The sequence below is a fragment of the Kogia breviceps genome, chromosome 16, assembly GCF_026419965.1.
Source record: "Kogia breviceps isolate mKogBre1 chromosome 16, mKogBre1 haplotype 1, whole genome shotgun sequence".
Taxonomy (NCBI): Eukaryota; Metazoa; Chordata; class Mammalia; order Artiodactyla; family Physeteridae; genus Kogia; species Kogia breviceps.
In genome coordinates this window covers 18,969,617-18,993,877 of record NC_081325.1, presented here as the reverse complement: position 1 = coordinate 18,993,877, position 24,261 = coordinate 18,969,617, and the positions used below count along the sequence as shown (strand labels likewise).

The window sequence follows — 24,261 nt, the reverse complement described above, 5'->3', positions numbered from 1 at the left end:
GAGGAATAAATTTGGGGTGAGGGAAATTGAGGATTCAAGAATAATAAAATAATATTTACATGAAATTTAGAATCAAGAATAAAATCTCTTTCCCACAATTTAGGAAATAGGCTACTTTGCAACATCAAATTTATAAATACAGTAGGGAAAATAGCAAAGAAAAGTATTTGAGAGAATTCATTAAACCAGTGTGGTATTTATTCATTTTTCCCCCATTTTTACATGGAATAATATTCACAAATATCATCTGAATATTCTCTGAAAAACTCATATTAACATTAAATGCTAATATATTCAGATAGGCACTATTCTTTGCAGAATATTAAAAAATGCCAATTTATAGTGTTAGCAATTTCTCTTACCAGAAGAATTTGAAAATCAGTCTATTGGCATGCATGGAAGAGTTTATAAGGTGGGTTTTTATTAACGATGTTATAAAGATGGGTACGTTTTGTGAAATGTGAAGGAGAAAAACACTATCATTTATTAATAGAGTACTTAGGAGAATATAAAATGAAGACTGTTGACCTAGAGAAAGAACCTAAGGGGCAGACAATTAAAATCCAGACTTATGGGCTTCCCTGGTGGCGCAGTGGTTGAGAGTCCGCCTGCCGATGCAGGAGACGCGGGTTCGTGCCCCGGTCCGGGAGGATCCCACGTGCCGCGGAGCGGCTGGGCCCGTGAGCCATGGCCGCTGCGCTTCACCTGCGCGTCCGGAGCCTGTGCTCCGCAACGGGAGAGGCCACGACAGTGAGAGGCCCGCGTACCGCAATAAATAAATAAATTAAATTAAAAAAAAAATCCAGACTTATTAGTAAACTATTTATGGACTTTCATAATTTTGCTTTAAACTTAAGTTTTCAATTTCATCTCTCATCACATCCCTTAATTCCTTGGGGCACGCCATTCCCTCAACCTAGAATGCCCTTTTCCTTAAGTTTCCACCTCTAAGATTCTCTCTCATCTTTCAAGACTTAGTTCAAATGCCACCTCCTCCTTGAAATGTTTCCAATCACCTACCATTCAGAATCACTCTCCCCTGCCTTCATACCCCTACAACAGCTTGTCTGTAACTCTACTTTAGCACTTTTCTCATTCTGCACGATAGTACATTGCAATTAATTGTTATAAATCTGTTTTCTTTACCTCATTACAAACAACTTAATTGCTAAGGATATGTTTTACTTATCCTGTTACCTTCTCCTCTCCTCCATATGGTGCCTATGTCTTATTTACTGTCACCTCCCCCCCATCCTTACCCCAGTCTCCAAAGAGTGCCTAGGATAATGCTTTTCACAAAGACATATAATGAATTTAATAAACTCCAAACTCTGATTAAAATTATTAATACTAGGGGCTTCCCTGGTGGCGCAGTGGTCGAGAATCTGCCTGCTAATGCAGGGAACACGGGTTCGAGCCCTGGTCTGGGAGGATCCCGCATGTCGCGGAGCGGCTGGGCCCGTGAGCCACAAGTCTGGAGCCTGTGCTCTGCAACAGGAGAGGCCGCGATAGTGAGAGGCCCGCGCACCGCGATGAAGAGTGGCCCCCGCTTGCCACAACTAGAGAAAGCCCTCGCACAGAAACGAAGACCCAACACAGCAAAAATAAATAAAATAAATTAATAAACTCCTACACCCAACATCTTCTTTAAAAAAAATTATTAATACTAGAGGACTCTAATGAGACACAAACTTTGGCTTAGAGAAAAAGCTGTATGATCTCTAGCCAATGTTTTCTCATTTCTTAATTCAATTGTCAAACTGCAACTATCTATAAAAAAAAGTTGCTACTCCAACTTTTTTTTTGCGGCACGCGGGCCTCTCACCGTTGTGGCCTATCCCGCCGTGGAGCACAGGCTCCAGACGCGCAGGCCCAGCAGCCACGGCTCACGAGCCCAGCCGCTCCGCGGCATGTGGGATCCTCCCGGACCGGGGCACGAACCCGCGTCCCCCGCATCGGCAGGCAGACTCTCAACCACTGCACCACCAGGGAAGCCCAGCTACTCCAACTTTTGTGTATAATTAGTTCTTTTTTCTTTCATTTGGTGAAGTTTATTGGAACCATCTGTGATGCACTGACTATTCTTGAGAACCAACAGAATATTTTAAAAGATGCTACTCTGGGTCAGAACACTTGTCATTCTATCCTAGTAGTTTCTGCCCAAGAGTGGAACTGTCATTTCTCTGAGATGACAACTTCTTAAAGTTAGGAATATATTGGGATATATAAGGAAAGTCCTAATTTTCCTCAGTACCTTTAAGGAATTTATAATTCACATACATCATTTCAACCTGACTACCCTCTAGGATATTGACTTTTGATAGTTTATTGCCTACTATATAAAGAAGTGCTCCATAAGTTAAGCCTACCTTAAGTTTCAAATCCCAAGAACATTAATATACTTAGGTTTGGTAAATAATCAATATTTACCTCATCTATTTTATTGTACTTGTGGATAAGGGTTTCAAGGACAAAAGACCACGACAAATCACTATGTTCTCCACAAAATGGCAGGTTGCTGATAAAGGTTAATGCAATGAATGTTGAATCACTATTTTATAGAATTGAATCATATCTTCCAGCTGATTTGCAGTTTGGATCATATAATCCAGACTATATAATTAACTGTGTCATTGTGGAGAATGCACACTACTTTATATGCATGCTTATCCAAATAATAACAGTGTGTAAGATCTGTTTCAAATTTAATAAAAGCCCAAGTATAAGACAAATGATCTCATCTAGCAGTGAGCTACAGTAAACATTACACAAAAAATGGTTAGAAGAAAGATCTTGTGCAAGAATATCTCAATTTAAGAACACAGATTATATTATGTAAGAAGAAAAATGACTTTTGTTGTTACTGATGGAAGAAACAAGGTCAGCCAGCACTAGGAAAAGTTTTGTAAGATGCCATTCAGCAAACACTTGGCCTCCTCAATATAATCAAGAAGTTTTGCTTCTAATCTAGAAACATTTGCTTACTTTAAAAATAGTGAGCTAACTCTGTCCACTGAAAAGGTCTAGAAGCAATAATAATCCAATGCCAATGAGCACCCCTAGCATCCAGATTATAGTCCCTAAGAACCATTTCTAACTACAAGGAGCAAGAGTCCTTGGTAGAAATGGCTAATTCCAGGTCTGTGTTAGAAAATATACAAGATGGGCCAAAAAGCAAGGAAACTCTCACAAACTAATGCGAGTGATATCAAAAGGGCATGGGTCCACTTGAAGAGGCCACAGTCAGAAAATCAAGCATCAAAAAAATTTTTTTTAAAGTACAACTATATAAGATGTATGAAAAAACACTAAGTCCATCATGATACTACAGGGATACAGGGGTGAGGAGGAGGAGGACAGAAGAAGAGAGGAAGAAGGGGGAGAGGGAGAAAGACAGGGGGAAAGAGAGAGATAAATAAAGGGACACCAATGGAGGTTCCTAGGTTAACAATTTATTGCTTTCTAAACTGATAACTGAAGGAAAAGAATTAGGCATTTATTCTTCCCCTCCAGTATGGATTGTACTTCAAACTAATTAAATTGTGGTGGAAGAGGGAAAGTTATTCTCTATAAAACTAGTCCAGTCAATAAATACATAAGGAATAATAAAGTTAGAAAATCACCTTTTTGTAACCCCTAACGAAATGACTGAATTAAGCAATGTTCATCAATGGATGATAAAACAATTAAGTGTAGTTGATGGGGAACTTTATAATGGATTAGGCTGCCACCATCTGAACTCATTGCTCAGTCTTAGCATTACTAAATGTATGTCTCCTGATGTGATGAAACACAAGCGACACAGCACCACTTACAAAATATGACTGCCATAATAAAACTGAATCTGAATCTAATCAAGCCTTTAAATATAACCTCCAGTGAAGCAATCTGACAAACCTAGAATAAAGGAAATTATGTAGGATAACTGATTCAGTTTTTCAACAAGTCAATGGCATAAACATGGGAGAAGGTGCTGTTTTAAATGCAAAGGGACTTAAAAAAGACTTAAGTGACATAAGCAAATACAATAAGTGGACCTTATTAGAATTCTTGTTTGAACAAACCAACTAAAATTGGGGGGGGGGGCAATCAAGGAAATTTGAGTATGGACTGGGTATTAGTTATTAATGAATTATTATTAATTTTGAAGTACAAAATTACATTGTAGTTATGTAAAAGTTATCTTATTTTTGAGATGCATATTGATGTGTTTAGGGTTGATATGATGATATTACATGAGATGTGAGATTTGCTTTAAAATACTCCAGTCAAAGAAAAAAAAAAAAGAAAAAACAAGGGAAGGGGTGTTGGGAAGACAGATGAAATAAACACAGCAAAATACTGAAGGTTGTTAAGGCTAGGAGATGGGTACATGGGATTTCTTTGTACTGTCTTGTTTTGTATATGGTTGAAAATTTTTGCAATAAAATTTTTAAAAATAAGATTATTAGGAGAAATTTACTATTTTAATATTGGACTTCTGGAAAATCTTCCACTGGCAATGGTTCTTTATGGATCACCGAGAGCAGTTTAGTGACCTCACTCTCAAGTTCTCTCAGTACCCTGAAATGTCATTTGCATGGGCCAGGAGAAAAGTTCATTTGAAGTGAGAAAGTCCTTTTTAATAATCTTTTCATAAAATTTGGGTTCCAAATCCTTTTACCATGTTTTGTATCCCATATCCAAATGATTCTCCTTGATGGACAAGAATAAATTTCTTTCTGTCTTACATTCTTTATGGTTAGACTTAGGTCCAGTATAGCATGTTACTGTCATATCCCTAAATGACAACATTTTAAAAATAATTTCTTTTTTCTTTTTCTTTTTTATTATTGTTTTTATTGGAGTATAGTTGATTTACAATGTTGTTAGTTTCTGTGGTACAGCAAAGTGAATCAGTTATACATACACATATAACCACTCCTTTTTAGATTCTTTTCCCACATAGGTCATTACAGAGTATTGAGTAAAGTTCCCTGTGCTGCACAGTAGTTTCTTATTAGTTAGCATTTTATATATAGTAGGGGCAAAGCACTTAGTTCTGTTGAGACATGTTCTTACTAACATGTTTAAAGAATTGAGATAATTTCAAAGAGCAATTCAACTAACAGAATAATGCTGACCTCCATCTTGAGCCATATTTGTCATCTGACTCCACTGTCTAATCTTTTTTTTTCATTTCTTCTCTTTTTTTTATTTTTTAAATTTTTATTGGAGTACAGTTGCTTTACAATGTTGTGTTAGTTTCTACTGTACAGCAAAGTGAATCAGCTATACATATACATATATCCCCTCTTTTTTGGATTTCCTTCCCATTTAGGTCACCAGAGAGCATTGAGTAGACTTCCCTGTGCTACACAGTAGGTTCTCATTAGTTATCTATTTTATACATAGTATCAATAGTGTATATATGTCAATCCCAATCTCCCAATTCATCCACACCCCCCTTGCCCCCTTGGTATCCATATGTTTGTTCTCTATGCCTGTGTCTCTATTTCTGCTTTGTAAATAAGATCATCTATACCAATATTTTCAGATTCTACATATATGTGTTAATATACGATATTTGTTTTTCTCTTTCTGACTTACTTTACTCTGTATGACAGACTCTAGGTCCATCCACGTCCCTACAAATGACCCAATTTCATTCCTTTTTATGGCTGAGTAATATTCCATTGTATATATGTACCACAACTTCTTTATCCATCCCTCTGTGGATGGACATTTAGGTTGTTTCCATGTCCTGGCTATTGTAAATAGTGCTGCAATGAACACTGGGGTACATGTGTCTTTTTGAATTATGGTCTTCTCTGGGTATATACTCAGTAGTGGAATTGCTGGGTCACATGGTAGTTCTATTTTTAATTTTTTAAGGAACCTCCGTACTATTCTCCACAGTGGCTGTTATCCATTTACATTCCCACCAACAGTTCAAGAGGGTTCCCTTTTCTCCACACCCTCTCCAGCATTTATTGTTTGTAGATTTTTTTTTTTAACATCTTTATTTGAGTATAACTGTTTTACAATAGTATGTTAGTTTCTCCTTTACAACAAAGTGAATCAGTTATACATATACATATGTTCCCATATCTCTTCCCTCTTGTGTCACCCGCCCTCCCACCCTCCCTATCCCACCCCTCTAGGTGGTCACAAAGCACAGAGGTGAACTCCCTGTGCTATGCGGCAGCTTCCCACTAGCTATCTAATTTACATTTGGTAGTGTGTATATGTCCCTGCCACTCTCTCACATCATCATCGCTTACCCTTCCCCCTCCCCACATCCTCAAGTCCATGCTCTAGTAGGTCTGTGTTTTATTTCCATCCTACCACTAATCTCTTCATGACATTTTTTTTCTTAGATTCCATATATATGTGTTAGCATACAGTATTTGTTTTTCTCCTTCTGACTTACTTCACTCTGTATGACAGACTCCAGGTCTATCCACCTCATTACAAATAACTCAGTTTCATTTCTTTTTATGGCTGAGTAATATTCCATTGTATATATGTGCCACATCTTCTTTATCCATTCATCTGTTGATGGACATTTAGGTTGCTTCCATGTCCTGGCTATCGTAAATAGAGCTGCAATAAACATTTTGGTACATGACTCTTTTTGAATTATGGTTTTTTCAGGGTATATGCCTAGTAGTGGGATTGTGGGGTCATATGGTAGTTCTATTTGTAGTTTTTTAAGGAACCTCCATACTGTTCTCCATAGTGGCTGTATCAATTTACATTCTCACCAGCAGTGCAAGAGGGTTCCCTTTTCTCCACACCCTCTCCAGCATTTATTGTTTCTAGAGTTTTTGATGATGGCCAATCTGACCGGTGTGAGGTGATATCTCATTGTAGTCTTGATTTGCATTTCTCTAATGATTAATGATGTTGAGCATTCTTTCATGTGTTTGTTGGCAATCTGTATATCTTCTTTGGAGAAATGTCTATTTAGTTCTTCTGCCCATTTTTGGATTGGGTTGTTTGTTTTTTTGTTATCGAGCTGCATGAGTTGCTTATAAATTTTGGAGATTAATCCTTTGTTAGTTGCTTCATTTGCAAATATTTTCTCCCATTCTGAGGCTTGTCTTTTGGTCTTGTTCATGGTATCCTTTGCTGTGCAAAAGCTTTTAAGTTTCATTCGGTCCCATTTGTTTATATTTGTTTTTATTTCCATTTCTCTAGGAGGTGGGTCAAAAAGGATCTTGCTGTGATTTATGTCATAGAGTGTTCTGCCTATGTTTTCCTCTAAGAGTTTGATAGTGTCTGGCCTTACAGGTAGGTCTTTAACCCATTTTGAGTTTATTTTTGTGTGTGGTGTTAGGGATTGTTCTAATTTCATACTTTTACATGTAGCTGTCCAGTTTTCCCAGCACCACTTATTGAAAAGGCTGTCTTTTCTCCACTGTATATCCTTCCCTCCTTTATCAAAGATAAGGTGACCATATGTGTGTGGGTTTATCTCTGGGCTCTCTATCCTGTTCCATTGATCTATATTTCTGTTTTTGTGCCAGTACCATATTGTCTTGATTACTGTAGCCTTGTAGTAGAGTCTGAAGTCAGGGAGCCTAATTCCTCCAGCTCCATTTCTCGTTCTCAAGATTGCTTTGGCTATTTGGGGTCTTTTGTGTTTCCATACAAATTGTGAAATTTTTTGTTCTAGTTCTGTAAAAAATGCCAGTGGTAGTTTGATAGGGATTGCATTGAATCTGTAGATTGCTTTGGGTAGTAGAGTCATTTTCACAATGCCGATTCTTCTAAGAACATGGTATATCTCTCCATCTATTTGTATCATCTTTAATTTCTTTCATCAGTGTCTTATAATTTTCTGCATACAGGTATTTTGTCTCCTTAGGTAGGTTTATTCCTAGATATTTTATTCTTTTTGTTGCAATGGTAAATGGGAGTGTTTTCTTAATTTCACGCTCAGATTTTTCATCATTAGTGTATAAGAATGCCAGAGATTTCTGTGCATTAATTTTGTATCCTGCTACTTTACCAGATTCATTGATTAGCTCTAGTAGTTTTCTGGTAGCATCCTTAGGATTCTCTATGTATAGTATCATGTCATCTGCAAACAGTAACAGCTTTACTTCTTCTTGCCCAATTTGGATTCCTTTTATTTCTTTTTCTTTTCTGATTGCTGTGGCTAGAACTTCCAAAACTATGTTGAGTAAGAGTGGTGAGAGTGGGCAACCTTGTCTTGTTCCTGATCTTAGTGGAAATGGTTTCAGTTTTTCACCATTGAGAACGATGCTGGCTGTGGGTTTGTCATATATGGCCTTTATTATGTTGAGGAAAGTTCCCTCTATGCCTACTTTCTGCAGGGTTTTTATCATAAATGGGTGTTGAATTTTGTCAAAAGCAGAGAAAGTGGTTTTAAAGTTAAATGACTCAAAATTACTTTTTTCCACATATTAGAAAATAAATGAAAGCTAAGTTTTTTTCTTAAATACAGAAAAAGTGACATATAATTATTATAAATTATCCATTACAATAAGATTCCTGGTAAATACAGGTGATTAATGAATAGAAGAGTTCATATTTGAAATATAAGGAAAATTTCTACTTACATCAATTTAATAGTTTGTTCAGAAACTGAGTGATCTTTTGCATCAACTAATTTGTAAACGAATAGTAGTCATTTGAATTCATCATAAAGTTCACCACCAAATAGGACAGAGACATATTTTCAAATAATTAAAGATATAATAAAGATATACTGATTATTCATACTCAGTAAATTTTATATGTAATCATAATTGCAAAAGTGCCAATGCCCCACACATTTTATAGAATCACATATAAATAAATATAATCTAGTAGGAAAAAGTTATTAAAAGAGATTCCAACCTTTATCATTTGTCTCTCAAAATTATTGATTTATAACTTACAGCACCACTCTCAAACTCCCTTCCCTCCTCTAATTTACTATGCAGCTACCTTGGAGCCTCCCACTAGTAAACTTCCAAAACCCTCTCCTGATATTAGTGGGTTTTCTCCCTCTGATTCCTTCCTCCTCATCTCTAAGTCTTGTTTGTGCCAGTGGACATAACCTTCTAGCTTAGTCTAATTCCCCTGCCTGGCTTCCCATCACTAGTTTTTTTTTCTCAACTCTCTCTACTGAAAAAGGGGAAGGTGTGGGAGAAATATAGAGGACAATTACACATTAATGAATCCTGTGCACATCACAAATAATAAAGGCTCACTACAGAGCTGTAATATGTTCCAGCAGATAAATTATTAATGAATAACAATTAGAATTAGTTGTTTATCTTGTCTCGTTATTTCTAGAAAGGGAAAATAAAGTTATATTCTCCAATATAAGTTGTAATTCTTCACCAACTTAATTTAAAAAATAAATATCCCATTATGCTAAATTTTCACATCTTCCAAAAGCATATATAATGTGTCAATGTATAAAATGTATATACATTCTATCATATATAAAAGGAACGAAAAAACTACTCTACAACCATACTTTATAATTTATTGGATTGCTTTTATCTGAATTCTTAAAGCTTAACAGTGATAATTTTTATGTGTTTGTAATTTTCTTGGTAAGAAGACATTAAATTCATATCTTTAGCAGAGCCACTTGTATCTGGTACAGCTCTTTGATAAAATAAATACAAGGCAGTTGCCATCACTGGACTGCTATTTAGTGACAGCAGTTACTTGAAGGAGATCCTCCAAACAAATAATTCCCACTCTAGGAATGAAGTCCGTGGAGTTGCGTGTATCCTTCACATAACGACCCCACGGTGGAAGATACTGTTTTAGAACATCCACACAACTTCTCTTCCACATCAGCTGACAGGCTCTCCAAAATATTTTTAGGACAACACATTTTAGCATTCTCAAGGGATCATTTATTTACAAACTAACTTTAAATGATTATTCATTTATCTTCACTTCCTGAAATACAAATCTGATATTCTTCTTCCAAAACTTTCCAATGACTCCCCATTTCCTACAAGATAATGTCAAATGCCTTAGCTTAACATTTTAGAATCTCCAGAAGGGGGTACAAATTGATCATTCCAGCCTTATCCACCAATGGCCAGCTGTGCAGATCATAACCCATGACATTTTGTAGATCTTATCTGAGCTAGAAACAAACACTTCCCTTTATAATATAATTCTGACACTTGGGTATGGTCTTAATTGTATTTGTTTAAAATTGCACATATATCTCAATGTGAACTGCAGCTCTTAAGAGGAATAGGGATAATAATTTTTTAGACTAGTAGTCACTGAGTACTGAGTACCATGTGCTTGGTACTATGTTCTGCAAGAACTACCTCACTAAAGACTCAAAATGACATACTGAAGTAGGAATGACTATTGTCTTCATATTACAATGAGGAAATAAGACTTAAGGAAGTTAGGTAACTTGCCCAAGGTCTTAGCAAGTAAATAGCAGAACCCTGACTGAACACACAGGTTGGTCTGACAATGCATAGTCAAAGGCATATGACGCAACACTATTTTAGTGCAAAGGTAATATTACAAATTTTACTCTTATTTTATAGATAAGAAACCTGAGGCTTGGAAAAATGCAGTGACTTGCCCAAAGTCGCAGAGCTAAGAAGTGTAAGAGACAAGAAACAGGAATAATCGGAGAGCAAAAAAAGAGCTCTTATAAATTAAAAATAGGGTCGCTGAAAGGAAAATTCAGTAGAGTTTATCTTCAGTGGAAGATACAATTAAGAACATCTCCTGGGTAAGCTGGGACGAAGTAAGAGAGTGGCATGGACTTACATATACTACCAAATGTAAAATAGATAGCTAGTGGGAAGCAGCCGCATAGCACATGGCGATCAGCTCGGTGCTTCGTGACCACCTAGAGGGGTGCGATATGGAGGGTGGGAGGGAGATGCAAAAGGGAGGAGATATGGGGATATATATATGTATAGCTGATTCACTTTGTTATAAAGCAGAAACTAACACACCACTGTAAAGCAATTATACTCCAATAAAGATGTTGAAAAAAAAAGAACATCTTCTGACAAGTAAAACAAAAAGACAAAGAAACAGAAAATAGAAGAGATATGAAATCAATCCCAGAGATTTAACTTTGACTAATAGAAGAATGAGAAAGTGAGAACAGAGAATATAGAAAGGAATACATTTTCAGAGAAACAGTATGTGGCAGAGGATGTTAACTGTCCACAGAAATCCTTTCTCTTCTTCTTCCTGGGCACTAACTACATTTCTCAGGTTTCCTTAAGAATTAAGAGGTCAAGTGACTAAGTGCTCTCAAATGGAACGTGAGTACGAGTAATGCAAGCCATTTCCAGTCCTGGCTCATAAATTCTCCCAAGTATTTTTGCCTTCTTGTGGGCCGAAATGGCAATCAACAAAGTGATCTTAGGAACCACATGTTGAAGGAACCCCTGCTGACCTAGAACATCTGTTCTTCTCTATTATGTGAGAAATAAATTTATCTTGTAGTTGGCCCCTCTATTTTGGGGTCCATTTGTTATAAAGCTTAAGGTTTGTTATAAGTTTAGCCTACCCTAACTAATACATGATACAAGCATATTTCCCTTTCCAGAACTGAAAGACTTAATTCTCTAGTAAAAACAATATTTCGTACTAAAAAACAAAGTAATTATAGTACACTACTTTGTTCAACAATGAATAATAATTACATAGCTATAATAATATAAATGTGACTCATAAAATAAAAAATCGTTATAAAGTATATTGGGAGGGTTAAGAGAAGGAAAATGGAGGAACAGTGGTGGTAGAAATACTAAATTGTCATCTAGTCTATGAGAAAGTTAAAAGATATTTTTTAAAATTGGTAAATCAAAAGTTAGTAAAAGCCCATTATTGATAATATAGAGGTAAACACCAGATGAACAAATAAAAAAGATGAAAGTGGTTGTCTTTGGGCAAATGGGACTGAGGAATAGAGAAGGAAGAGGCAGAGCTGATGTTTGTTGATATTTCTGATTTTTAAACTATGTGGTATGTATTATTTTGATACCATAAAATGTTTTAAAATGTACAAGAAAGGATTTGGGAATTGAACACAGACGAGATGGACTAGAAGAGCATGCTAGGTTCAAGATGGTAAAGTAGAAAGATAGAGAAGGGGAGACAAAAGATAGTCTGCTATCCCCAAGCCTTTCTACATCCATATTTCTGGTTTTAGGAGTTGGAGTAGCCTCAAAATGCCCAAGAAACATTTGTAAATGAGGATACATAAAAAGTAATAATCAGGAATTATACTATCTGGCCAGACTTTAGTTTTTTGGCTGCCCTGTGGTCCCATATACATACAGTGATATTTATTCTATCCTCACGTGGAAGTATGTCACCGTAGTAGATGCTAGCCATTGAAAGGATATCTTGTGTGTGTGTGTGTGTGTGTGTGTGTATTTGTGTAATGAGGGGATTCAGTCTTATGTAAAGAGGCTAAGTGGGCAGCTAGAAAAAGGGCAGATTGGAAAGCACGAGCAATAATGTAATAGGAAGAGATAACAGGAAAGTGGAGGAAAGAGAGGCAGTAAATGGAAGGGAATTTATTTAGAAAGGATTTTGCTGCAGCCTGAGTAATCCCAGAGACATAGATTTGGAGGGCTAACGTCAAGAATGGCAAATATGAATCCAAAAGGGACCGTTTTCTCAAATGAGGCTCAATGCTATATATTACTTTTAACAACTTTTCTAAACTCAAACCTACTTTAAAGGAAAGCACGCACCTACCCTTTGAGGAGCATAAACAGGATATGCGGATGAGCACTAATGTACTCCACAGTAGGACTCCGAGCGCCTATCTGTCGTCTCAGGATGTTGTTAAATATCTGGGTCACATCTTTTTTTCCCTGTTAAAGAAACAACCAACCATTAAGTTGTATACTTTAAACGGGTGAATTGCATGGCATGTGAATTATTTCAAAAGCTGTTTATACACACACACACACACACACAAACACACACTCATTCCATTTAATATGATATAGTATTTTCCCACCTGAGATTGTGAATTCTTTGACTTAATTTGTCTAATGATAGGTACAAAATATATAAACCAAAAAAATCGAGATCAAATAAAATCAATGCCCTACACATATAGTAAGCATTTCAAATTGTTAAATGCATGAAGTACAGTCAAAGCTTGTGCCTCAAGGCTTTCTGATTTCTCATTTTTATAGTAATAAAACCAAAGGTTAAGGACCACTTTTTAATGAGGGCCAGGGAACAGAAAAGGATCTTTAGGGGATGGAAATTTTCAAAAACTTAGGACCATAAAATGGCTTATTGAGAAGCTGATCCTGGAGTGCTTACTTTGCTTATTTTTTTAAAAACGTAGCAAGAAATAATCATTAGAGATTAAATTATCACAGTAGGAAGTTTTCTGCTTTTTTTTTTTAACATCTTTATTGGAGTATAATTGCTTTTCAATGTTGTGTTAGTTTCTGCTGTATAACAAGGTGAATCAGCTATACGTACATATATACCCCCATACCCCCTCCCTCTGTGTCTCCCTCCCACCCTCCCTAGGAAGTTTTCTGCTTCTTTGAGCTGCTTTCTAATTCAAACTGAACAGTTGACTTTGCATCCACCCTATTTTCACAAGGCACACCTGCCTTTAAAATGAATGCATAAACTCTTACATGTAATACATTTTCATCCTTTGATCTCTTATCACGTTGTGTTTCAAAACATCAAAGAGTCTAAAGCTGTGTCTTGAATAGTGGCCAAACATCAAAAAACACAGCTCTGAGTTTGATCCTGAGCCCACAAGTCAGAAACCTTGCAATCTCAGCCATAACTCTTTTTTTTTAACCTCATAAGAATATGCTGAAGTATTTTTTTTCTGTCAGCAATTTTAAGGCTTAAAGGATTAGACAAAAATTTATGCTATAAAGTAACGAGATTTTCTTTCAAACAATTTTAACCCAAAGGTCTGTCTTCTAACTAGCCGTTATTCACATGACAGCAGGATCCTCCAGTACCTTCCTCACCCCAATGGACCACTTTCCTCCTGATTCCTGAAGAAAATGGGTTTGCCACACAGATTCCTGAGTCAGTCTCTGTTACCCAATCTAAACCAATACCTTGGCCCACCATCACTGTTGTCAGCTCTGGATTTCAAATCCCTGCTCCTAGCTCCTCTCAGCCCTTGTTCATTGTCTTACCTTCTACAACTACTTATTTTCTCAGCTAGTTATTTTATATACTGTTTATCCAAGTATAGAAAACTGCCTCTTCTCCTTCATTTGACATGTACTATTAGTACATAGTTCTTTTATCAAGGGTTTAAGGGTAACAAAGGGTAATTATAGCACAGTGCAGAAACAACTTCAAATTGAATCCTACACATCATAATTAAAGATTATAAAAGATTCCTCAGCATTCCTGATCATCTTTTTCCTTAAGCCCCTTCCTCTGTCATGGCTCTGGAGCCTTCTCTCTCCCTTACTCCAAACCCTTCTCCTATTTCTCTTCTATTTCCTACTGCTATCAAATTTAGCCAAAGAGACGGCATTTCTCAAATTTCTGTTATTTTACTCTGCAAAGGGAATCTAAGCTCTTTTCTTTCAGTCTTTTTCCTTCCAAACATTGCCTAGAGACCTCACCTTTCACAACTAACAAAAAAGCCCATGTAGGTGTCTTCTAAACAAAAGTTCTTTTTTTTTTTTTTTTTCTGTAAGGAATGCTCCATCCTTTTAGGTTATCTGGCAAAAGCTGCAGCCCTTCCATAAAGTAATAATTTTCCTTTCCTGTTATAAAAATATACCAAAGATTTTACAGTCAAATGACTGTTATACTCTTCAAAGAAGCCCCAGGAGAGGCTATTCACTTACTGAAGTATTATCATTATTCTTGAATTATGTTCTACACATTTACTAATTCTTTAAGAAAAGTGGCTTACTGCTGTGCTTCAGGACATCTTCCTTTGTTCCAATGCCCTTACCTCTGCTTCTATTTCTCATTCTCATACCTACATTGATTCATTCATCCAACCAATGGATATGGAACTAGGCGTGGGAAATGCAGTCCTAGTACTCAAGATACTCTCAATCCAGAAGGAGCTGTACCAGGGCTACCTAAGAGCCAAGAGATGAGAAGGGTGGGGTTCTGTGTGATTAGACTGTGTTTTGAAGTTAGGGCGAGTTTTATCAAATGGTCACTAGTTTATATGGATACCTTAAGCTTGAAAAGGAAAGTTGCTGCCTGTGGGCTGATTATTCGTGCTTCCAGTCCATAGAAATACACAGCACATTTCTGCAAGTGAGCTCATAATGCTAGTAATGGTGCATCCTTCCTGAAAATACTATGAGTATATAGTTGGTGGAATGCTTAAAACTGACTCATTTTCAATATTAACTATTTTTCATTCATTCATTCAACCAAGAAGTATTTATAAGTATTTATTTTCTATGGGTTTGATTGAGGAGGACAGCTTCACCTACTGAATATCACATTTATTTATAACTATGTTCTAGGCATCAACTGAATGAACAAAGTCAAGAACTGTCTGGTCATTTATTCCTCAATGAAGCTGGAAAAAAGAACTGTCTGCAATTATCATGATAATAGACCTTCATAATGATAGTGTTGAGTCATTAGTAAAAAATTATTACTTCAGTATATAATTTTGGAGGAGAGGCAAGTATACAATGCATGTTATAAAGAAAATGTAAAGTAATCCACAAAAGTAATCTACTTAACTTTCTTCATTTGAAGAGTTAATCTTTAGCTACATGGAAAATGCACATATTCAGAAAGATAATTTTTTTCTCCAAGGATTCCAGAGAATAAAAGTTTACTCTACTTGATAATATATAAGTCAATTTTTAGGCAATTGAATGTCTTAATCCCCAAATAATTTTTAAGTAAACTTCTCTATATTTATTTCCAGTATACCATGTAAAATAAGGGAAATTTGCATAAGTGTTTCTTACTCTTCCTCTTTTGTTTTCTAAGCCAAAGCTGCACAAAGTTGTGAGGCACCCAGTTTTTCTCTGGTCTACTCCCATCTCCCCAATTCTTGGAGGGCACTTTGAACCTATGCTATTCTGTGGTCGCTCAAGGCTTCTCCAGGTCACTGGACCTAACGACATCTCATCCCTGACTCATTCTTCAAAACATAACCAACCTTGGTCATATTCCTTCCAGCATCCCATTGCAAATTAAGCTAATCTCATAAAGTAACTCAAGCTAACGTAATAATTATATAATAATTATATAATAATAGCTTAATACATTGCTGCTTTCAGGGAAATATGTAAAACAAGGGGAGATTTATAGAAATATAATGCCGTATTCCAAGAGCAGGGAGTTTCCCAGTTATGGTCACTCACCAACTAAATTTAAAACTAAAATAATAAACAAAGAAACAAACATCAAAGATTATAACAAAAATAAACCAGCTTACATTTAACTTAAGTTTGAGAAAGAGAGAAGATGAAAATATACTGACATCTGTATATATTTGCACATGTATTTAGTGTTCTTCCATAACATGTATATGTATATATATTTTACTTTGTTTAATATTTAAAAACAATCATATAAGTTCATATTATTCCTATTTTATAGATGAGAAAGTTTAGTCTCAAAGAGGTTATGACACTATCAAATAGCAGAGCAGGGACTCTATAAACAATCCTAAATCCAAGTCAAGTGTTTTTCCACTATGCACAGCTCCTACAAATGTCCATAATACCTCATTTTAAACTAAATTTAAAAAACACGAAAGTATCGAAACACAATGATAAAACTACACTTTAATTCCACATATGCCAGGTTTAAAAAGGAAATGGGGAGTAAAATGGGGAGGGAGAGTGACAAGCCAGGCAAGAGGAAAAAGTAGGAAAGGAGATTATTGAGCAGAAAATGTCAAGGTTAGAGAAACATAAGAGAGGGAAGGAAAGAAAAAAACAGGTGGTTCTGAAAGGAAGGCTGAGTTGACCCTGAGAAGCCCTCAGTCAGTGTAGTTTCTAGTCAACACACCTGACTTCACATCTCCAGATCAGTATTCCCCTGCATTCCTCCTCTGCTCCAGTCAGCCAAAATCTTCCCCTATCTAAGCCATCCAGAGAGCTGTGGGCTAGTATTTCCACAGATCCCCAGAGCCCTGACCTTATCTCGGTCTAATCACTGTAATGAGTTTCTTTTAACTTCCTTGGTGACAAAACTGAAAGCAATTTACTTTAGAAATCTCCATTCTCTTCTATCTTTGAGAATTAATGGAGATCCAAGCACTTACCTGAGAGTATCAAAAGCCTGATAGTAGTAACAAAACAACAAACAAATCAAAACCAAGACTTCCATCACTGAAGTGTGCCTTACGTATATATATTTCATTGAAAAACCACTGTTCTAAGTTAGATATACCATAGATAATAAAATGCTTGCACATATTCACCACTTATGTTTCTAGGTGTTGTTTTATTTATTATTTAGGTAATTAGGTATAATTGCTTTCAAAATGAGATAAATATCCTATATGAGTAGCATTTAACAAACTTCTTAAAACATTGGTATAAATATTTCAGTTAAAGAAACAGGTCTGGAGACAATAAGTTTGAATCTCAGCTTAGACTCTTAGTAACTGAGTGACTTTGGGGAAATTACTTAATATCTTTGAACTTTAGGGTCTTCACCTGTAAAACAAGACTAATAATATAGTACCAATCATATATAGGTTGCTTTAAGAATTAAATGAGATGAGTGCTTGGAAACTGTACAACATGCAGTAAGCACTCAACAAATGTTATCTATTATTATTATTATTATTATTATTATTGACCAGTAACTTTCTTACTTAGCTGCATAAAACTTAATTCCAGTATACCTTTTGCTTTTTTAAAAAAACGATTAAGATGATCTTAGAACTTTCAGGGGAAAATGGGATTTTAAATAGTATATAAACAGTAATAAAAAAAATTACAGTCAAATATTGGTAGGTGTATAAAAATTGAGAAGCAGAATTATCATCCTTTTGCAGATAGTTTACCTCAAAGTCTATCAGTTGTAGGTCGGCTATCAGTGTCACCAGCAGCCCACTATTGTAGAGTTCTTGTGCTAGCTGAGCCACAGCTTCTGTTGGAGGTTCCTTGTCACTTGTCCCACACAGAATTTCTTTCATTGCTTGCAGTGATTTCGACACTTCTTCTGAAGCCTAGTGACCAAAAAGTATGCTAATAGTTGAGTAATAAAAAATTTCAGGTTATAAACAAACAAAAACCAGTTATTGAGCCCTGCTTATTTATGATTAAAGAACTCTGTACAGTTACAAAAAAAAAAACCGCTCAGTAGGCACTGTGTTTTTTATTTCAGAAAATGTTACTAAAGTTAATTTATAAAAGAGAGATCTTTAGTATTTCTACTTAGTTAGAATAATTGAAATGATCTTCCTTTATTTAAAAAAATTTTTTTTAATTAAAAAAATGTTTTTACTTGTTGGCTGCACTGTGCAGCATGTGGGATCTTAGTTCCCTGACCAGGGATCAAACCCACATCCCCTGCAGTGGAAGTGTGGAGTCTTAACCACTGGACCACCAGGGAAGTCCTCATGAACTTCCTTAAATCATACTCATACTGAACTTTACTAGTAATTAATTATAAATTTAACTTATAAATTAAATTCAGTCCATTTTGAAGACTTATCAGTAGCTAGTAGTCTTTATTTAAATCATTTGTTAATGTTTTTCAACAAATCCCTATTATTCTGGGTTTTTTAATGGAGTAGGTACAAAATCATGTATTGTCAAAACCCATAACCTTTGTCAATCCACTGATCCCTCACACATAACCATTATCTTTTTGTTATCTATGAAACTTAAAAAAAAAAAGCAAAAAAATCTCACGACATTTTTTTAAATGTCCTCATATTTTATATGTTAACTTTGCTTTTATTAATTCTTAAAACATTTAAAAAAATTAATTTATTTTAGGCTGCATTGGGTCTTTGTTGCTGCACACGGGCTTTTCTCTAGTTGCGGCGAGTGGGGACTACTCTTCCTTGTGGTGCGCAGGCTTCTCATTGAGGTAGCTTCTCTTGTTGCGGAGCACGGGCTCCAGGCGCACGGGCTTCAGTAGTTGCGGCTCACGGGCTTAGTTGCTCCAGGGAATGTGGGATGTTCCCAGACCAGGGCTCAAAACCATGTCCCTTGCATTGGCAGGCAGATTCTTAGCCACTGCGCCACCAGGGAAGCCCTCATTACATTTTAAAGAATAATAGGAGAGGGCTTCCCTGGTGGCGCAGTGGTTGAGAATCCGCCTGCCGATGCAGGGGTCACGGGTTCGTGCCCTGGTCCGGGAAGATCCCACATGCTGCAGAGCAACTAAGCCCATGAGCCATGGCCGCTAGGCCTGCGCGTCCGGAGCCTGTGCTCCACAACGGGAGAGGCCACAGCAGTGAGAGGCCCGCATACCACAAAAAAAAAAAAAAAAAAAGAATAATAGGAGAATACATAGAGGTAGAAAATACATTAGTGAGTATTAGGGCCTGGGTAAGGGAGAACGAGGTGCTGAAAATGTTCTGAAATTAGATAGTGGTGATGGTCATACAACCTTGTGAATAAACTAATAACCACTGAATTGTACACTTTAAAATGGTGGATTATATGGTATCTTAATTACACTCAACAGAAATATTTTTTTAAAACAGGTGAAGATAAATAAATAAAGCAAGCAAGCATGTGATACCAAAAAAAAAAAACCAGGCCAATTAATTAACAATTTGCTGAATTTTTTTTTTTTTTTTTTTTTTTTTTCGGTACGTGGGCCTCTCACTGTTGTGGCCTCTCCCGTTGCGGAGCACAGGCTCCGGACGCACAGGCTCAGCGGCCATGGCTCACGGGCCCAGCCGCTCTGCGGCACGTGGGATCTTCCCGGACCGGGGCACGAACCCGTGTCCCCTGCGTCGGCAGGCAGATTCTCAACCACTGCGCCACCAGGGAAGCCCCTGCTGAATGTTTTTAAAGAAATATAGTTTTATTACTTTCAAGTATTATATCCTAATCATTATAATTGAAGAAGGAAATGAGGAGAATAAGGCAAAAAAAAAAAAAAGTAACTCATAGTAGCATGACACTACTTAAAAAATTAATTTCCAGATACATTTTGATATTGCTAAAGCAATCATTAACTTATTAAAGGTTGGAAGTTCCTTAAATTGTGACCTATATCCACAGAAGATTACTTTAAACTTATATAGAGTTAAGAATAATTATAAAGCAAACACCAGTGTGAGGTCAAGAAATAGAACATTTTTAGCAACCCAGAAGTCACTTGAATGCCCCTTTTTCAGCTGGAAGTAAATCCTTTCATGTTTTTGATGACACTCATTTATTTACTTTTATTTATAGTTTTCTCACCTATGTTTGTATCCCAAAACAACCTAGTTTAGTTCTGCTGATTTGGAATAGTACCTGTACCCTCTTATGATTTGCTTCTTTCACTCAACACTCTATTTGGGAGGATCATCCTTGTCGCTGCATGTAGCAGCAGTTCTTTAACATTCATTGCTCTATAGTATTCCATCAATGGCTGGACCACAACTTCTCACTTCTACTGTTGATGGACATCAGGGTTGTTTCCACTGAGGGGTTACTATGAACAACAGTGCTATGAACATTCTTTTTTCTTTTTTTTGTGGTACGCGGGCCTCTCACTGCTGTGGCCTCTCCCGTTGCGGAGCACAGGCTCCGGACGCGCAGGCTCAGCGGCCATGGCTCACGGGCCCAGCCGCTCCGCGGCATGTGGGATCCTCCCGGACCGAGGCACGAACCTGTGTCCCCTGCATCGGCAGGCGGACTCCCAACCACTGTGCCACCAGGGAAGCCCGCTATGAACATTCTTGACACGCATCGTGGTGCATGTTTGCAAGAACATCTCTAGAGTTTATACTAGGAGGGGAACTGCAGAGTCTTAGAACATGTATATCTTCATATTTAACAGATAATGTACTAAACTCATTTCCAAACACCAATTTATACTTTATCACTCATAGTGAATGAAAGTTCTTATTGCTCTCCACACTTGTCAACATTTACTACCATCAGACATTTTTCATTTTTGACAAGATAGTAGGAATGTAATATGAATTAACTGTTGTTCTAATTGGCCTTTTCCTGATCACTAATGAAAATTAGTGTCTTTTCCTTTTCCCTCTCTTTTGTTATTTAGATTCACTCTTATATGAAGGTCATTTCTTCATCCTATTGAGCCAATATTTCGCTCAATATTACAAAGTACACTAGAGATAAAAATATATTTCTACATTCCTTACAAGATGTAGGATAAAAACTATATTTCTACATCATTACAAGAATACAATATTGTGTCATTCACTGGGACAGAAAGATACTATTAACTCAAGGGTATTTATTTTACAGATATCTTGAATCTTGCCATAAACTAGTCACTTTAGAGACAAATTATATATGTAGGATTCAATATCCCTTTGAAGGAATAACTAAATTACTAAAAACCCCTTCCTCTGAGGAAGCCCTTCTTGGTAGGACTTTAAAACAATGTTAAAATGAGGCTGCACTGGGAATTCCCTGGCAGTCCAGTGGTTAGGACTCCGTGTTTCCACTGCAGGGGGCGCGGGTTCGATCCCTGGTCAGAGAACTAAGATCCCACATGCTGCGTGGTGTACCAAAAGAAAAAAAAAAAAAAATGTAGTAGAAACTATCAGTTGATCTTTAAATATAAACTTTTTACCCTCCATGTAAGAATAATATTATACACCAGTATAACTCCTTAGATTTTTTTTTCATTCTGAGTTTTTTCCCTTCCAGTTTTATTAAAATATAATTGATATACAGCACTGTATAAATTTCAGGTGTAGAGCATAACGATTTGACTTACATACATCATGAAATGATTATCACAATAAGTTTAGTGAACGTCCATCATTGCATATAGATACAAAATTAAAGAAACAGAGAAGAAAAGAATATATTTTTCCTTGTGATGAGAACTCAGGATTTATTCTCTTAATAATTTCCATACATAACATACAGCAGTGTTACTTACATTTATCATGTTGTACCTTACACCCCTAGTACCTACTTATCTTACAATTGGAAGTTTGTATCTTTTGACTGTCTATATCCAATTCCCTCCCCCCAATACCCCTGCCTCTGGTAACCACAAATCTGACCTCTTTTTCTGAGTTTCTTTGTTTTTGAAGTATAATTGATCTACAACACTGTTAGTTTCTGTTTTACCACATAGTGATTCAACATTTCTATACATTTCAAAATGATCACCACAGGACTTCCCTGGTGTCCAGCGGTTACGACTCTGAGCTCCTAATGCAGAGGGCCCGGGTTCGATCCCTGGTCAGGGAACTGGATCCTGCATGCCGCAACTAAGAGCCTGCATGCTGCAACTGAAAGATCCCGCACACTGCAAAGAAGATCCTGTGCGCCACAACTAAGACCTGGCACAGCCAAATAAATAAATAAATATTTTTTTAAAATATATTAAAAAACCCAAAATAATCACCACAATAAGTCTAGTTATGATATGTCACCATACAAAGGTATTACGTAGTTATTACCTATATTCTCTACACTGTACCTTTCACACCCATGCAACTGGAAGTTTGTACCTCAATCTCCCTCAGCAATTTCTTCCCCCTCCAACGCCAACCCACCTCCCCTCTGGCAACCACCTGTTTGTTCTCTGTATCTATAACTGTTTCTGCTTTATATTTGTGCATTTGTTTTGTTTCATTTTTTAGATTCCACATATAAGTGAAATCACACAGTATTTGCCTTTCTCTGACTTATTCCTCTTAGCATAATGGACCTCTAGGTTCATCCATGTTGCTGCAAATGGCAAGATATCATTCTTTTTTATGACTGAAATGGATTTGGTGGTTGCCAGAGGTGGAGGGTTGGGTGTTACCCCTTAGTTTAAGTCTAGAGGGATCCAAGGTTGGTCAGAGGCTCTAGAAAGTGAACGAAGAGGTCAAGACAACAGACTCAACAATTATCAGTTGCATAAAACCTGGAATCAATTTAAACGTACTTACAAAGACCCTACGAGTGCATCACAGACCATGTTTAGGATTCTTCACTAAGCTTTTACATTGGCTTTTTTGGTCTATTCATGCATTTTAATAAAAATGTTATTATTTTAGCTCATACCTTATCTGTCTTTTTGTCTTGCTTTTCCAAAACGGCCATGTTGTCTTTCAGAATTTTCACGATTTCTGCTGGACTTTTGTGCGATTTACTAAACAAAGGCATTTTTTTCAACTATAGAAATATCTTCTTCCAATGTGGAATGCTAAAAACAAACAAATAAACAAAAGTTATAATTATAATTCTTAACATGATTAAATTGTTATACCAAAATGTCTTATAAGTTCTCAATAACCAATTCAGTAATATGAAACATTAAAATCAGTCAAACTAAAACAAGTTTCATTGGGACTTCCCTGGTGGTCCAGAAGTTGAGACTCTGTATTCCCAATGCAGGGGGCCCAGGTTCGATCCCTGGTCAGGGAACTAGATCCCACATGCCACAACTAAAGGTCCCGCATGCCACAACTAAAGATCCCACATATCAACTAAAGAATCTGCATGCTGCAACTAAAGATCCTGCATACCGCAACTAAGACCCGGCAAAGCCAAATAAATAAATGCATAAATACATAAATATTTAAAAAAAATAAAACAAGCTTCACCAAGTTTTGTGCCAAATTTAAATTAATATAAAATATTTTAAGAAAGATATTTTTTAAAGTTTACCCAAAAGTTTTTACTCAAAGTCTAAAATCTTTCCTAAAATAGAAATTCAAGATTTATGCAAGAATGGGAAAAGGAGTATTTTTAGAGAATAACCTGATATTTAAAACTAGATATTTTGACTAAAGAGAGTGATGATGATGATGGTGATAATAATAATCATAGATAAAATAAAACATGTAAAACAAAAGTGGGATTAGGATCCACATACTTTGGTAAAGCAATGTTTAAAAACATGCCACTCGATAGCAATCACAAAATTACAATGTAAAATTGTTTAGAATCTGTTTTTTATTGACTCTTCAAATATTCAGCTGGCATACTCACTGATGAAATGGTGACTACCATGATGGGGGCTGAGGTGGGAGGGGAACAGGAAAATCAGTTCTTCTTTCTGAGAACATCTATTTACATAGAGCAGAGAAAGCCAAATATAGCTGTCATTGCCCTATTTACACTAAAACTGTGTTATTTTTTTAGAAAAAAATCTAAAATTAAAGGCTCCAGTTAGTAGAGGCATATTCAT

General features: G+C 36.4%; 1 protein-coding gene across 6 annotated transcripts in view; it reads right to left on the bottom strand.

Annotated features, from left to right (window-relative positions):
* The window catches only part of CAB39L (calcium binding protein 39 like), a 96,923-nt gene that overhangs the window by 25,860 nt on the left and 46,802 nt on the right, over positions 1 to 24,261 (bottom strand). For 4 of the 6 annotated variants that reach the window (XM_059041697.2, XM_067016323.1, XM_067016320.1 and 1 more), the window contains 3 exons: positions 23,133 to 23,274; positions 17,981 to 18,145; positions 12,718 to 12,836 (listed from right to left, as the gene is read on the bottom strand). In XM_059041697.2, coding sequence (XP_058897680.1) covers positions 12,718 to 12,836; positions 17,981 to 18,145; positions 23,133 to 23,234 — 386 coding nt within the window. In that variant the 5' untranslated portion in view covers positions 23,235 to 23,274. Of the gene's footprint in view, positions 1 to 12,717; positions 12,837 to 17,980; positions 18,146 to 23,132; positions 23,275 to 24,062; positions 24,140 to 24,261 lie in introns of all 6 variants that reach the window. The other 2 variants (XM_067016321.1, XM_067016322.1) reach the window with 1 other exon arrangement.